The sequence below is a fragment of the Octodon degus genome, unplaced genomic scaffold (assembly GCF_000260255.1).
Source record: "Octodon degus isolate 3935 unplaced genomic scaffold, OctDeg1.0 scaffold00045, whole genome shotgun sequence".
Classification (NCBI taxonomy): Eukaryota; Metazoa; Chordata; class Mammalia; order Rodentia; family Octodontidae; genus Octodon; species Octodon degus.
The window spans coordinates 2,395,936-2,411,882 of record NW_004524621.1 but is presented as its reverse complement, the minus strand read 5'-3'; the positions used below and the strand labels follow the sequence as shown (position 1 = coordinate 2,411,882).

Genomic DNA, 15,947 nt, shown 5'->3' with positions numbered 1-15,947 from the left:
TTAAAATTAGAAATGATAGGAATTCAGCAATGATTGCTATAATGCATGTTATTGTCTTCAAATTAGTTCTTCAGATTACCAGATATCAGTGCTTGGAAAATCAGACTAGTATCCACTGGCAGGATCAGTAAGATCTTCCATTGGTTATTTTTGTTGCTTTGTAGACAAGTGAGATACAATCCATAGTGTTTATTCTGCTCTGCAATAAAAAGAAAGAAGAGGCAGGTGAGCCACAGATATTTTGTTCAACCTGAAATATTTTTTAAAACATCACTCTGTATAACTCTTTGAAACATTTTCTTTTTTAATTTTTGAAAAAGTATTTCTCAGGGGCTGGGGAGATGGCTCAGTGGAATAAGCGCTTGCCTGGCAAGCACAAGGGCCTGAGTTCAATCCCTGGTTCTGCAAAAAAAAAAAAGAAAAGAAAGAAAGAATTTTTCAAGAGAATTAAAAATAATTTAAAAATTAGAAATGATAGGAATTCAGCAATGATTGCTATAATGCATGTTATTGTCTTCAAAGTAGTTCTTCAGATTACCAGATATGCAAAATTGGTGAAAAAATTTAAAGGAAAAGAAAAATTTAGCATTAACTGTTTCTTTCAATCGACCAGTAGAAATCAGCAATATAGTTATGCAAGTTATCTTGTGTATAAATATATATTATTCCCTTCCTTTTTTCCTTTCCATCATCCCAGTTGTTCCCTCCCTTTGAACAGTTTCTTTCTCTTTCACAGTATCTAAAACTGGCATTCTATATAAGTCTAAAACTAGACCTATGTCTATCACCAGGCTAAAATTAGACCTGTGTCTAGCACCATGCACTAAACTAGGGTCAAAATGGATCAAAGATTTAAATATTAAAACAGAAACACTAAATGTACTGGAGGAGAAAGTAGGTATAATCATGAAGACCTATGTGTAGGCAGAGAGTTCATGAACAGAAACCAAACTACATGGGAAATATTTCAAAGAGCCAACCATGGGATTACCTCTTACTGAAAAGCTTTTACACAGCAAAAGAAATCACCAAGGGGAAAAAAACAAACATGATTTGGGAAAATTTTTAGCCAACTGTCCTCAGACAAAGGACATCTATCTAGAACATACAAAGAATTGTAAAAACTCATTCACATCTTATTTCAGCATCACTGGTGGATAATTCAAGAATTTCCCAATTAGCCACCAGTAGCTGATAGAGCAAAAGCCATAGTGTGTGAAGTGTGCCACAAGTCATAATGTAAAGGAATGTGCACAGTGTAAATCAAATGCAGGTTCACAACTTCTGCTCTTGTGTAAATCTATTCTAGATGGTAACATTTTCTTTTTATAAGGTAATGTTTTCCTTTTGTAAAATCATTTTAGATTTTTTGAAATACATTCTTTTAAAAGGGACCAAAATACGTCAAAAAAAAAAAAAAAAAAAACCACTACCCTGGAAACTTCATAAACACCACAGTGGGAAGGATCCTGAGCTCAGAAAAGAGTTGCTCTGCAGGCATCTTAGAGGATCTGGATAAACAGCAGGTCCTGAGTAACCCATTTTAAAACCTTTTAGTGGGAGCTATTTTTTGTTTTCCTTATTGCAAAAGCAGGTATAAAGACTACAGTGTATTATTTTAAATAATTCAGATGTTCATGGTGTTTTACAAACTCCTTATTTCTTATTCTGTAATTAGGTGAACATGGGCATGCCTGTAATCCTAGCACTGAAGAGGCTGAGGCAGGAAGACCACCACAAGTTCAAGGCTAAGCTGTCGACTTAGTGAGTTTGGGGCCACTTTGAATTATGTACCAAGACACTCTCTCAAAAAAAATTAGATGAGCACAATATGAAGTATACTCCTCTTAGTGCATTCTGAGAGAACACATGATGAACCAGGTTGAGTGTTTCCATTAGAAAGTGTTGATCATGGTGGATTGTGTTCCTAAGTCATAACAGCAGCAAAACAACTATGAGCCCTATAATGATAGATACAATAAAATGGTGCTTCAGGTGAATAGAATTGGCACCTTTGCAATGTCAACCCTATTCAAGGTATAAACACTGCCAGAATGAATCTTTAAACTATATACTACCATAAACTTGATATAGTTAAAAACTAGTGGGCTAACTACAGTAGACATTAATTACATAATTACTGATTGCTGCTTTTAGTCTTAAAGACATAAATTTGCCTTCCTCTCCCAATGCCTAGCAGGCACTAAATAAATGTTCTCTGACTGAACTTCTTAATTAATCAGTTAATTAATGAAGAACAAAAAAATTAATGAAGAACATTATGTGATTGGCCCAAGCCCTAGATTTTTCCAGTATGTGCCACATAATCAAAAAATCCATACAGCAAAGACTGTATTTTTTTTACTAATAGCAAAATTCACCTTCTTTATGCTAACACAGGGTCAGCCTACAAGTACAGTACTGGGCCTGTTACTGGTCATTAGCCAAGTATAGTAGATGGTTGAAGAGGCAGATACATCATAGATTGAGTTTGCCACAGAGAAATTTGGTCTGCACATTCAAGGGACAACTCCCTGCTGGTGGTGGCGACAGCCAAGAATCAAATCTGGTTTTACTTCAGTTTGCTAATAATGTGTCTCAGACTCAGCTTCCTGAAAGAGACTGGAGTTTCCACGGTGCCAGGTGAACCCAAATAAACCAATACTCAGTTCACATAGGTAAAAGTTATACGATACTTATAGGAATTCCAGAGTTGTAAGAATGTTCCAGCTCTTTGGTAGCTAAAATTGAATGTTAAGTTCAAGTTCAGATGTTTCTCAAGTGACAGTGGAGTTAGGTTCCAATAAACCCATTGTCAAAAAATGCATTTAATTCACTCAACCTACAGAACATCTTGGTTGACTCTCGCCTACCTTAAATGTTCTCAGAACACCTACCCTAGCCCACAGTTGGGTAATGTGACAGTTAAGCTTAATTGCTGACTTGACTGGAACCAGGCATCATGGCACACACCTGTAATCCCAGCACTCTGGGAAACCGAAGCAGGAGGATGGAAAGTTCAAGCCCTATCTGGGCAACTTAAAAACTTAATGAGACCCTGTCTCAAAATAAAAAATAAAATTAGAAAAAGGGGAGTGATATACCTCAACTCAGAAGCCCTGGATTCAATTCCCAATATTGAAAAGAAACTCCTGGAGAGGCGATTGAACCGTGGGGCTGTAGTTCTCACCTGTGGATTCATCCACTGATGTCACAGCTGGATGTGCTGTAAGGAAGGCGGGGTGAGCTCCAGGTGGATACAGGGGAGGTGGAGGCTTTGGATGGTGTACCTCTTGCTGGTGAAGTGAACAGCTGCGCTCCACACAACTACCCACCTTGCTGTTCTGCCTTGGAACCAAGTAACTGTGGACTGAAACCTCTGAAGCCATGAACCAAATAAACCATTTGCTCCTCTCAGTTGCATACATCAGGTATCTTGTCCCAGCACCAAGAAACCTGACCAATACAAGCAAAATCACCTAACACAAAGCCTGTTTTATAATAAAAGTTTGAATATGTTATATAGTTTATGGAATACTTGTCTCCAAAAAGCAAACTTCTAATGACACTGTGTCCTCTGGGACATCTTTTGCTTATGCCATGATTGCTTGGCTGACTGTGAGTTGCAGCTGGCTACTCAATGTCAGAGCATTGCGTCACACTGCATAGCACTACCCCAGAGAAAGATGGAAATTCAAAATCCAGTTTACACTGAATGTGCATCTTTTACACAACATCCTAAAGCCAAAAGATTGCACGTTGAACCACTGGAGGCCAGTGACTATTCATAACCTCAGGAAATTGAACCATCCTACTAAGATCCATCTAAGCTAATTGTCTATGCCTGCATAATAATTACCTCAAAAATTAACAGTTTAAACCAAAGTGAGCTCAGTGTGGTGGAGCAGGTTTTAGTCCCAGCATTCTGGGAGGCTGAGTTAAAATTCATGCTGGGCAGCTTAGCAAGTTAGTGAGACCTTATCTGAAAATAAGACATGAGAAGGGGCCAGGGAGGCAGCTCAGAGCCAGGGCCCATCAATTCCCAGTAATGTGTGAAAGAAAGAAAGAAAGAAAGAAAGAAAGAAAGAAAGAAAGAAAGAAAATGGCCACTCCTCAAAAAAAAAAAAAAACTTCGATAAGCTCATGATCTGATTATAACTAATGGATTGAACATAGAGAAAACATAAAATTGTACTTATTTCAAAATTAAGTAAATATCCTAAAATATACCTACTAACCTAAATGAGTTAAATTACTTGTTTAGTGTGCAGCCCTACTTCTTCCATTTTTTATGCAAGATCACTGTGGCCCCAGTGACTTCCTGGGGCCGGCTCAGCACACACAGAGGTCTCTGGTTGTCACACTCAGGCTCCCTGCTGGACACCAAGGGTGAACTTTCAGTGGACCTGGGCCACAGGTGGAGGGCCCCTTTGGTCCAGGTGTCTCTGAAGGTGGCAGCCAAGGTGCTGTTGGACTTCAGCAATTTGAGGACCACCCAGTGAAGGTGGAGGACTCAAGCTTTGAACTCAGTCACACAGTAGCAGCTACCAAGCAGCAGACTTGTCCTCTGTGACTGTCTCCTGGAGCCTCCACTTCATGCCTTGTGAGCCTCTCCATGGACCACTTCTGCCTTCTACCCATGTGAGCAAACAGAGGAAGAAGAAGGTACAAGACTCATCTGAGGCAGGACATCCGCGTCACCCCAAGGCAGGTCACTGAGAAGCAGCCTGCCATGTCCAGCATGTGTCCCTTCGGTGGTCCCAGAGGGACAAACACGGTGGTTTTTTTTTTTTTTTTTTCATCCCTGGGCTGCACTTGTCCTGTGGGGGAGAAGAATGACTGCATGTGGAGGAGCCACTTGTTGGTTTCCCTTCAGTGACCCTGAATGCCTGCGATCAGTAGGGAAGTGTACAGCTGCCTCTGGTCACAGCAGCCAGTGGACATCAGTGCCTGGGCCCTGGGCTCCTGCCTGCACAAACCGGACCAGCTCAGTGGGTCTATTGTTTTTTTTTTGGTGGAATCAGGGATTGAACTCAGGCCCTTGCGCTTGCCAGGCAAGCACTTATTCTACTGAGCCATCTCCCCAGCCCTGGTTTATTGTTTTTTTAAGACAAAGTTTCACTGGTTTGAACTCACTATTCATCCCAGGTTGGCATGGAATTCATAGTGATCTTTCTGCTTCAGCCTACTGAATGCTTGGACAATGAGTATGTGCCACTATGTCCAGCCTGATTTTCAATAAATGACAACTTAGAGAGACAGGAAGCCTGAGTTTAACCAATTCCAAAACTGCCAACTATGTCTAATTACATAACCTGGAACTTTGCAACTGAATAGTCCAAATGAGACAACTACAGATTGTCTACAGACTCTAATCAATCAATCATTTTCCTTTTCTCTGTTTCTTCTTATCTTGTTAATCCTGTTCTTTATGAACAACAGAGCCCAAGGACTCCAACCACAGCAGAGTGCTGCTTGATTCATGCATTGGTATTTGCACAAATAAACTCAAGTTCTTAACACACTTCTGTCTCTGTCTCTGTTTGATGTTTAGCACTCTTGGCAACAAGATCAGTGGCCCTCTCCTTTTCCTGAGGTCCCTCCGTCCCTGCTCTTCCCTGAACTTGAACAGCATGACATCCTAGGGGGTTCCAGGGCTTATACAGAAGATGCAGAGACAGACAGTAGGGTGTTATCTCTCTGTTGTCCTTGTCATGCCTTGTACTGTGCTCTGGGATAAGACAGAGCTTTCCAGCTGGATGTTCCCTAGAGGCCCCAAGGACTCCCTCTTTCCCTTCCCAGTCTCAATCTAGCTCTGGCTCTGTCTGGCTCTCTCTTTCTCTTTTTGTCTCAGTCTCTGTCTGCCTGCCTATCTGACTGTCTTTCTGTGTCTCTCTCTCTCTCTCTCTCTCTCTCTCTCTCTCTCTCTCTCTCTCTCTCCTTGCTACTTAGTTCAGGCTGAACTTGAACTCACTACATAGCCCAGGTTAGCCTTAAACTCACACCAGTCCTCCTTCCTCAGCTTCCTGAGTGCTGGGGTCACAGGTGTGTGCCACCACACCTGGCTTGCGGTCCTTCTTGTATGTGACTTCTTGTTCCTTCCATTTTAAATTCCCACTTTAGAAAGCTAGAAGGGCTTGTAGAAAATATCAGAAGTTTGTGTCCTTTGACATGCCAGTTACTGCTAAGATGTCTCTCGGGTAGGTGGATGTTCAAGAAGAAGGGGGTGGTGAATGAAAGCAAGAGACAGGAAAAGGAATACTGTGGGACAGTCCTGCTTCAGGGTTGTATATGGTGAGATTTTTGGACTTATGTGCAAACATGAGAAGCATACAATTCTTTATCCTATTGTTAAAATATAATCTAATTTTTAAATGTTCTTTATCATATTATGTAGGGACTTAAGGTTCAACATATCAATACTTGATGAAAAATACCTGTTCCTTATTATGCCTAAGATGTTTGAAATGTAGTGAAATAGTGAGGTTAAGCTTGATAACGTAAATCGTTTGATAATAACAATAAGCTTGTCTTCTGGATGGTTAACAACCTAAGTTTGCAGACCAAAATTAGAGAAAAAGGAGGGCTACAAGGAAAGCCAATATTTTGGCCCTACCCTTCTAAGGTCAATTAAGACTCAGGACATATGAGAACTTGTACTGTAACGTCATGTACCTCGGTAGTGTCCCAGATTTTCTGATCAAGAAGGTTATGGGGCCAAAGAGGAAATTGATCGATGACGTGGAGTGTGCCTAAGGAGAGTCACATGAGGAGAAGACACTCTCTCAGGCTTTCACAGAGAGCACATTGGCCAAGCAATGGCCGTGACTCATCCACATGGCTGCACTGACAAAGGTTCTACAATCTGAGGTACAGGATCTCAGGATAAATCCTGAGGGCATTTCACTGACCTTCTCAAACCAAAAAGCTACAACTCTTGTTGCATAGGTTCTGCTTTACCTTGGTCTTAACCATCCAGTAGAAAAGTATGAAGATGAAATATAGGAAGTAAAGCCATGTTGTTATGTTGAGCTGTGGGGGACTCAGGTCAATAATTTCTGACATTGCCAATTAAACAGAAGACCCAATGCTATTATGGGCTTCTGTACTCTTTTAGAATATTTTGCTGAGTTTACACACCTATAATATTCAACAACGGAACTTAAAAAAAATTGGGGTATAACTATGAAAGTCCATTTTGTATCTGTGTATTCAAAGTGGTTGGGATAGATATATAGTTGCATTCTCTTAATGAATAGAATGATTTTTTCTAATGGTGTTTGTAAGTAGGATCACAAGTCTGCATCTTGTACAGCAATTAACCACTAAGAAGAATATATGCAGTGTATTATTTGTTGAAACTGTACTTTCGATTTGATTTGAAACTGTCTCATTGCTATATGTTTTATCAATAAAACTTTGAAAAGAAAAAAAAAGAAGAAGTTTGTGTCCTTTGAAATCTATTTCTAAACTATCAAGGACAAGGGCTCTTCTATTGATTAGCTGTCTTGAGTTGTGTCCGAGATACAAAGAGTGAACAAAATGCATGATGGATTTTAATATTTTTAATGTTATTACAGCAAAAGAACATGTTTTGTATCCCCCTCAAAATATTCTCTCTTTCTCTGAACATACACATTCTTTCATTCTTGCTATTTTCTACACAGTTTTTGAAGTCCTCTTTCCTTCGTGTCTTTATGAAGTATGATTTTAAAAAGCACAGTAAGTGCTACTGCCAAGTACTATCCAATGGTAAGGCAGCTCATACATAAAAACATAATGCTGGGTCCTTATCCACCTTATTCACTGGTCTGGCCTTGTGTGACTTCTGGCTCCAGTCAAAATGCATAAGAAAGAGAAATGTTTTCAACTCATTCAGGACATGAGGGCAACCAGGACATTGCAGCTAAAGACATTCAGGAAAGAGGCCCCCAGAGCTGTTGCAGAATGTGGCAAGGACAGTGGGATGATTAAAGTACATTGAAAATAACTGGAGGGATGGTGGTATGGAGTATTTATGGCAATGTGTCTTTTACTGTAATCAATTTTTAAAATTTTTAATGCTCACCATATTTGTCAAAGACACCATATAACCGTCCTATGAGACTTTGGGACTCAGGGGGTATATTTACCAGCTGGCTGTCACCTTCTCTCCCAAGCAATCCTCAGATCAAATGAGAAGCCAAGTCTACAACTGCAGACCTAGACAGTCACCCGTGAGAGAATCTGTGTGAAACAGAAAAGATGTGGCCACTTAGCCTTGCTGACTGGCCACACAGATAGTTTAGTTTAACCAGTACTTTAACACCATCTAAATTAATATCAAGAAATATTTTAAAATAAGGTAGAAGTAAAATGCATCATGTTTTTCACTAAGTTTAAGATCCTATACAGAAAAAAACTAGGGAATTATTTTACCACACTATGAAGCAACCAGAGAGAGGTGCTTTGGGGAACAACTCAATGAGCTAAAACATTTCTGATCTGTAAATGACTACAGGGCTGGGGAGATAGCTCAGCAGCATAACTACCTGCTTGAGAAGCACAAGGTCCTGAGTTTAATCTATGGTACCAGAAAAAAAAAGAAAGAAAAGAAAAAGAAAGAACTACAGTACTGTGCTTAAGTTACTTTAACTTACACTTAATTTGAAACAAATTCAGCCTCAACCAAAGAAGTGTGATACCATGTGGGTCTTAACTAAGTTAAATTTTCAGGCAGTCTTTGGTTTCAAGGACCTTCAATTGTATGTTATGCTACGTCCCTGACTAGAAATTAGGATCACACCATCAAAGTTTATGTTTGTCTTAGCTGCTAAACATATTTCTTTGAAGTCCACTTTACTTTGACTCAGCCCCCAAGTATGGTAATTTTTCACCTTGATAGTTAAATCTATAATATTAGACAAAAGCTTTGTTTTGATTTTTTTCCAAGATGAATATTTATAAAAGTTTGTTTTCAGTATAGCTGAAAGTTTGGTCATTTCTTTCTTAAAGAAATGTCATTTTCTACTTAGCAGATTTCCTTCATGGAAGGTGCAGCTACCGGATGAGTTGCTTACGAACATACACAGAAAGCTCAGAGTCACGTCTCAGTCATCTTGTGTTTCATAATCAGTAAGAACCCACTATTTCTTTTGGTTTTAGAATACTAGCTCTCCAACCAAGAATATCAAAAGCAATTCTTGGAAACAAAGGAAAGGCAGCATATAGCACAATCCCTGCCATGAAATTCTACTACAAAGCTACTGTGATAAAATCAGCATGGTACTGGCACAGACAGACCTGAGGATCTGTGGAACAGATTAGAAGATGCTGACACAACAGCAAATACAGTTAGTTACCCTATCTTTGATAAAGTGGCCAACCAGGCTCACTGAAAGAAAGATAACCTCTTTAATAAATAGTGCTGGAAAAACTGTCTTTCTACATGCTAAAGGCTAAAAATAGACTCATGCCTATGAGCAGGCACAAAGCCACAGTCAAAATGAATCAAAGATTTAAATATAGCAGAAACACTAAATCTTTTGGAGAAAAATGTAGGTTAAAAAATCTTAAAGATATAAGGGTAGGTAGAGAGTTCAAAAACCAAACTGCACGGGAAATACTTCAAAGAATCAACAACTAAGATCTCATCCCTTTGAAAAGTTTCTGCATTTCAAAGTAAATCTCCAACAGAGTAAAAAGAAAACCAACAAACCACACAAAATTATAGCTGACTGTCCCTCAGACAAAGGCCTTCTATCTAGAACATACAAAGACTTTTTTTTTTAAATCAGGCCCCACAAATTCAAAGACCCAATCCAAAAATGGGCATCTGATATGAATATACACCTCTCAGAGGAAGGAATACAAATGGCAAGTAAATATATGAAAAAATGTTCAACATCATTAGTCATTTGAGAAATGCAGATTAAAACAACACTGAGATTCTATCTCACCCCAGAAAGAATGGCTAACATCAAGAAGTCAGCCAATAACAAATGCTGGAGAGGATGTGGAGAAAAACGAGACCCTTCTCCACTGTTGGTAGGAGTGTAAGCTGGTACAACCACTATGGAAATCAGTGTAGAGATTCCTTCAAAAGCTAGGATTGGAGATCCCATTTAAGCCAGCTATTCACCTCCAGGATGTTTTTCCAGAAGAACTGAAAACCTCACACCACAGTGATATATGTGTACCCATGTTTATAGCAGCACAATTTGTTATAACTAAATCTTGGAAACAACACAGATGCCTATCAGCTGAAGACTGGATAAGGAAGATGTGGTATTTTTACACAATGCAGTATTATTCAGCTATAAATCAGGATAAATCTTTTTTAAAGATCTTAAAATCAAGATAAATTTGAGTCTTTTGTCAGTAAAAGGATACAACTAGAGAACATACTAAAGTGAAATAAATCAGACCCTCATGTGCAAACATCATATTGTCCTCCTTAGAATGAGAACCTAAAAGAGAAAACTGGAATCTGATGGGTACAATAGACACTGGGAAAAAGGAATAAACTTATTAAAAAGGAAAGAGTTACTCAGTTGAAGAGAAGGACAAGGGAGGGAGTGGGGGAAAAAGATATACCTATGTATGTAAGCAGGATGCTTTTGACAACTGTACTGTGCATTTCTGCTGGTTTATGGAAAACAGTTAATGTTTTAATTCATCTCATCTCCTTTTTTCAATTGTTTGTACTTTTCTTAATTTCTTATACATTTCTTTCTTTTTTCTTTCTTCCTATTTTACATGTATATATCTGGTAATATGAATAACTGGTTGGAAGGCAACACTATATATTATATATATATGTATTATAACAAATACTGTGAAATTCATATTACTTTGTTAAGTGAAAATCTGTATCACTTGTAATTTTTTATGTTTTAATTCTAATTTATACTCTCTTTTAAAAAATAACATAGAATAATAGCTCTCTAAAACTAAGAGATTAGTCATGTTGTATTCTGTGTCTAACATCAAAATCATGTGACCTCATCCTTAGGAAGTGCAAGTGCACATCTCTGAATGTACATAGTAGGTCAATTTTACAAGTGTTGCATTTCACACCAGCTGTCCACACCTACAGTACAGTCATTTCTCCCAAGGAATAACCAGCCTTTCCATATGACTTTTTTAGACCAGGCCTCCCTGCGTAGCTCAGGCTGGCCCAGGTTCACATCAACCCTCCTACCTCAGCCTCCTGAGTGCTGGAATCACAGGCATGCATTTGTTTTTGTGATTATTACCAAAATTATTATTACTCAGAAGCCTTATAGTTCATATAAAAATAATGTGGAAACCAAACTGAAATTCCTTCAGAAAATGCTGCAAGACAATGTATAGTTTCAAGCTGGGAGTGGTAGCTCAAGCCTATAATTACAGCACTTGGGAGGCTGAGGCAGAAGGATAGTTGTGAGTTCAAGACCAGCATGGGCTACAAAGTGAGCTCATGGTCAGCCTGAACTGCATAGTGAGACCATGTCTCGAAAAGAAAAAAAAGAAAAGAAAAAAGAAACAAACAAACAATGTGTAGTTTCACCTTCCTAATTGTCCACTATAGTTAAAGAAAATATAATACAGCACCAGTTAATTGTAAGGTCAGTAACTGGAAACTGAAAAATACTTTTCATAATGGAAAACAGGGCTACGAATCTTTTGCAAATGAGAAGGGGACTGAGAGATGATGATGGAAGGAGAGGAGAGCAGAAGGATGTAGTTAGGAATGAGGGTGCACCGTGGGCGCCTAGCTGCCTACACGGAGCGTGAGCGTGAGGTATTGCAAAGAGCAACTAATAAAGATATTTTAAATGAGCATAAACTTTAAAAATATTTTAAGGAGTTTTTGGTTTGTTGGTTTGTTTGTGACAGGGTCTTGCTATGGAATCCAAACTAGCCTTGAACTCACTTTGTAGCCCAGATACGCCTCCTGCCTCAGCCTCCCAAGCCCTGGCATTAGAGATCATGTACCACTATTCTTGACTAAAACACTTTTCTTTGATTAGGTTGCTTGCTATGTCTGTGGCTGATACAACAAAACCCCACACAAATGAGCCCGTGGCCACAGTGACCCTAGAGACCGGCAAGAGCAGCCCGGGCAAAGGCAGCCGGCCCCCCAGCGGCAGGCCATCGAGCGGCAGCGTGGACTACAGCCAATCCCAGTGCTCCTGCAGGAGCCTGCGCTCTAACTACGACTACTCGGAAGACTTCATCTCCCTGTGCTCAGACCCAGCCACCAGTAGAGCTTATGTCGAGCCACAGGCGGTGAAAGAGAAGAAAAAGTACCAGGCTTCCAAAATCACCCAGCCTAAAGGTAAGAAGCAAACCGGCCCTGCTGAAGCTCATTCCTGAGGTCATAGGGCTGTTACTTGCAGTGCTAGTGCCTTGAGATGGTCTGCATTTGGTTCTACTGATTTTGCATAGTGCAAATATGCATTGTAAGTCAACTTGCACTGGGGGAATTGGGGGATAGAGAAATTAAGGATGAATGCAAACTGACAGGATGACTTTGCAGTTAGAGAGTAGCCTGGGGCTGCACCCCACCAGCTTTTGCCTCTGTCTCAGCTCAGGATCTGGGATTTGGGGTGCCTGTGAATGTCGATGCCTGCCTTTACTGCCTCAGAGGGCAGGCTTCAAGTCCAGTAGGCGTGAGGCACAGCCTTTTGAAACACAGATGATACAAAAGGCTTCCGTGATGTTGTGCTTGTGGATTGTCCGAAGTCCCAGCTCTGTTAGAACTACTTGTCCAGAGTGGCCTCCACCTGAGATGTCCACTCCTTGTCCTCCCACACCACCCAGGGAGACCCTCTTACCCTGACCTCCAGCTCCTTCACAGCAGCTGAGACGTGTTCCAGAGCTTGCTCTGGGTAAGACCAACCATGTCACATTCACCCAGTGGTCTCCATGCCAGGCAATCCAGGGCCCTGCATGCTGCTGTGTGCCAAAGCTGAGACATCTAGACTCCATTCCTTCTCCTTACCTACTGAGCAGGCTTCTTCTCAGATGTGGACCTGTAGCCCCATGAAATTTTATTGTTGTGGTTTGGGGTTTTGCAGAGAACATCACAATAAAGGACACATTTTATAATATTAGTTTATAAGGAATCACCCGAATACCATATACAACAAGTGCAGGAAATCTATCCACACACTAGATACTAAAGGTTCCAACTGAAGGCATGGATCCTAATATCCTGCATTAGCCCAGATAAAAACCTAGAGTAATAACAATTTCTCCCACAAGTCCAACTGGAGGCCTAGAGCCTACAACAAAGTCTTATGCAGGCCTTCTTCCTGGATCTGTGCTGGAAAGGCCCAAAGGTCAGTGGTAGAAACTAGAAAGTCTATGCCAGTGGGATGAAGGCTCTGTGCCAGCACACTGAGGGATCTGAACTGGAGCCAGGAAGCAGTGCTCAAGGTGAGCACCGGCGCTCCCCCAAAAGTACCACAGCCATCCTCAGCCATAGTGAGATCTCAAGCTCCTCCTGCAATGAAGAAAGCCAAGTTCCCATCAATAAAGCCAATGCAACAAGCTTCTCCACGAGGCTGAGCTGTGCACCATCTTCCCCTCTGGAGCCAAGAAGCGATGCTCAAAATGAGGACCAGAGCTCCTCCAAAGTTCATTGGGAAAACCAGCATGACAAGGTCCTCCAGCAGAATAGCCCAAGAGAATCAGCAGCTTCCAACATCTCCAACAGCTTCTCCAAACAGCATTCCTAACAGAATTTTTGGCAGTTTCTCATGTTTTGCCTTTATGCTGCTGGCAACAACCCTCAGGTGGGCCTCCCACATCCAGCACCATACTGGTTCAATTCAGCTGGATGTAATAAGTTGAACACCAGTTAGAATCCACCACATATATATTTTTTCTTTTATTTATTTGATTTATTTTTTTGAGTGAGGGTCTCACTAGATAGGTAACCCAGGCTGCCCTTGAACTTACAAGCAATCCTCCTGCCTCAGCCTCCATGGTGCTGGGATTACAAGTGCCCCACCATGCCCAGCTTTTTTTTTTTTCTGTCTTTGTGTACTTGTGAACCTTAAGAGAAAAAGATCCATAGCTGCTGCCAGATTCTCGAAAGGTTAAAGGTCCCTTTTCTGGAGAGGAGGGAGGGGGCTCTGAGCCACTTGCATGACTGCAGCAGAGGATGAGCATGCACTTCCCTGATCTGACTGAGAGGCCCAGGGTGCATAGAGGTCATCTCAGCACAATAGCCTCCTGCCACATCCTGAGAGCCCTCAAAATTTATCTTATTTGCAGTTAAGGATAACGGTATGGAACCATTTAGTCAATTTAGTCAACCTCAAAATTGACTGAGGTTGAATTGGTATGAGACTGATCTTCATTTATTTTACTTGATGTGTATAGTTACATATTTCACCACAAAGATATTTTTATTAAGGTACTGCATTAGACACCACTGGGAAAAATATGGAATACATATATTATATATATATATATATATATCCATAAAATAAAGAAAAAATTCTGAGGACCAGATGTAGTTGTGCATACCTATGACCCCAGCTTCTTGGGAGGCCAAGGTTGAGGCAGGAGGATTTCTCAAGCCCAGGGATCCAAGACCAGCTCAGGCCACATAGCAAGACCTCTCTCTTGTGTGCACACTTTCAAAAAAATAAAGAAGTCTAGAACCACCTGGCCCAAGGATATAAGTCTGTAATCCATATTTTATATCAATTCTAAGCTTTTATGAGACTACTGAGGACAGTTAGCACTTATAAAACTATCTTGACAAGAAACAAACAGCATTTTGAGCTCTAAGTACCTTATAATTTAGCTTTTAAAAATTGATTCCTGGCCACATTCCAGACACCCCCAGACCCAGTCTTAGCCCAGGCCCGGGGAGTGTGTGGAGGGCTTCAGGCTACCCTGCACTGGCGGGACCTACTGGTCCCAGCCCAGGCACAGCGTGGGTGACACCCTCTTCCACCCACTTAGGACTCACCCCCACTACTCCATAGCACCTCCCCTACCCCGCCTGCCCAGTAGGAATTTCTGCCATGTTCTGGGAACCCCCAGATCCAGTCCTAGTGCAGGCCCGGTGAGTGTGTGGGAGAGCTTCCGGCTACCATGTGCTGGCGTGACCTACTGGTACCAGCCCAGGCGCAGCATGAGTGATACCCTCTTTCACCCTCTTGGGACACCCACCATCACTCCATAGTACCCCCACACACACACTCCACCCACAGAGTAGGAATTTCTGCTCCGTTCCAGGAACCCCCAGATTCTGTCCTAGGGCAGGCCCAGTGAGTATGTGGCAGAGCTGCCTGTACCCCCTACTCCACCTTTTCCCCTCCAGATTCAGCTCAGGCCTGGCATACAGGCTTGGGGTGAAACCCTGCAGCTGCAATCCCTGCAGAGAGTGTAGGGGACAGAACCACCCAGCTATTCCAGGAACAGAACATTTTACCAAAGGGGCAAAACAGGTTCACCCCCAAGGGCAGCAGCAGGAAAGAGCTCAGCACAGCAGCCAGACCCAAGCCAGGCACAGCTGGATAAATCCAGACTTTGTAGATCTGCACCTGAACTTCATTACGTGCTAAGGTTATAACTGCAACAAAGATCTACAACAAAGGTCAGAAGACAGTGCTACACAAAATGATGAGAAGGAGCAAAATGCAATTTCAGAACCCAAGTTCACCCATAACAAGTGCAGAGGACACTAACACAGAACAAATTGGGAATCACACAGCTGAAAGCAATGAATCAATGTCTTCTAAATTAAGAAACAGCTGCAGAAAGGTATAGAGGAACTCAGATTGGAAATGAAAAAAGAAATCCCTGAATTAATAACATCTGCACTAAAGAATCAAATGAAGAAACATATGGAGGAGGGGGCTGGTGAGATGGCTCAGTGGTCTAGAGCACCTACTTGGAGCAAGCTCAGCAAAGCACAGGGACCACGGTTCAATCCCCCAGCACCACATGCCAGCCAGCCC

General features: G+C 41.3%; 1 protein-coding gene across 1 annotated transcript in view; it reads left to right on the top strand.

Annotated features, from left to right (window-relative positions):
- Window positions 1-15,947, top strand: part of Lca5l (LCA5L, lebercilin like) — a 70,371-nt gene that overhangs the window by 6,734 nt on the left and 47,690 nt on the right. The window contains exon 2 of the mRNA XM_004631934.3: window positions 11,994-12,301. Coding sequence (XP_004631991.1) covers window positions 12,004-12,301 — 298 coding nt within the window. The 5' untranslated portion in view covers window positions 11,994-12,003. The remainder of the gene's footprint in view (window positions 1-11,993; window positions 12,302-15,947) is intronic.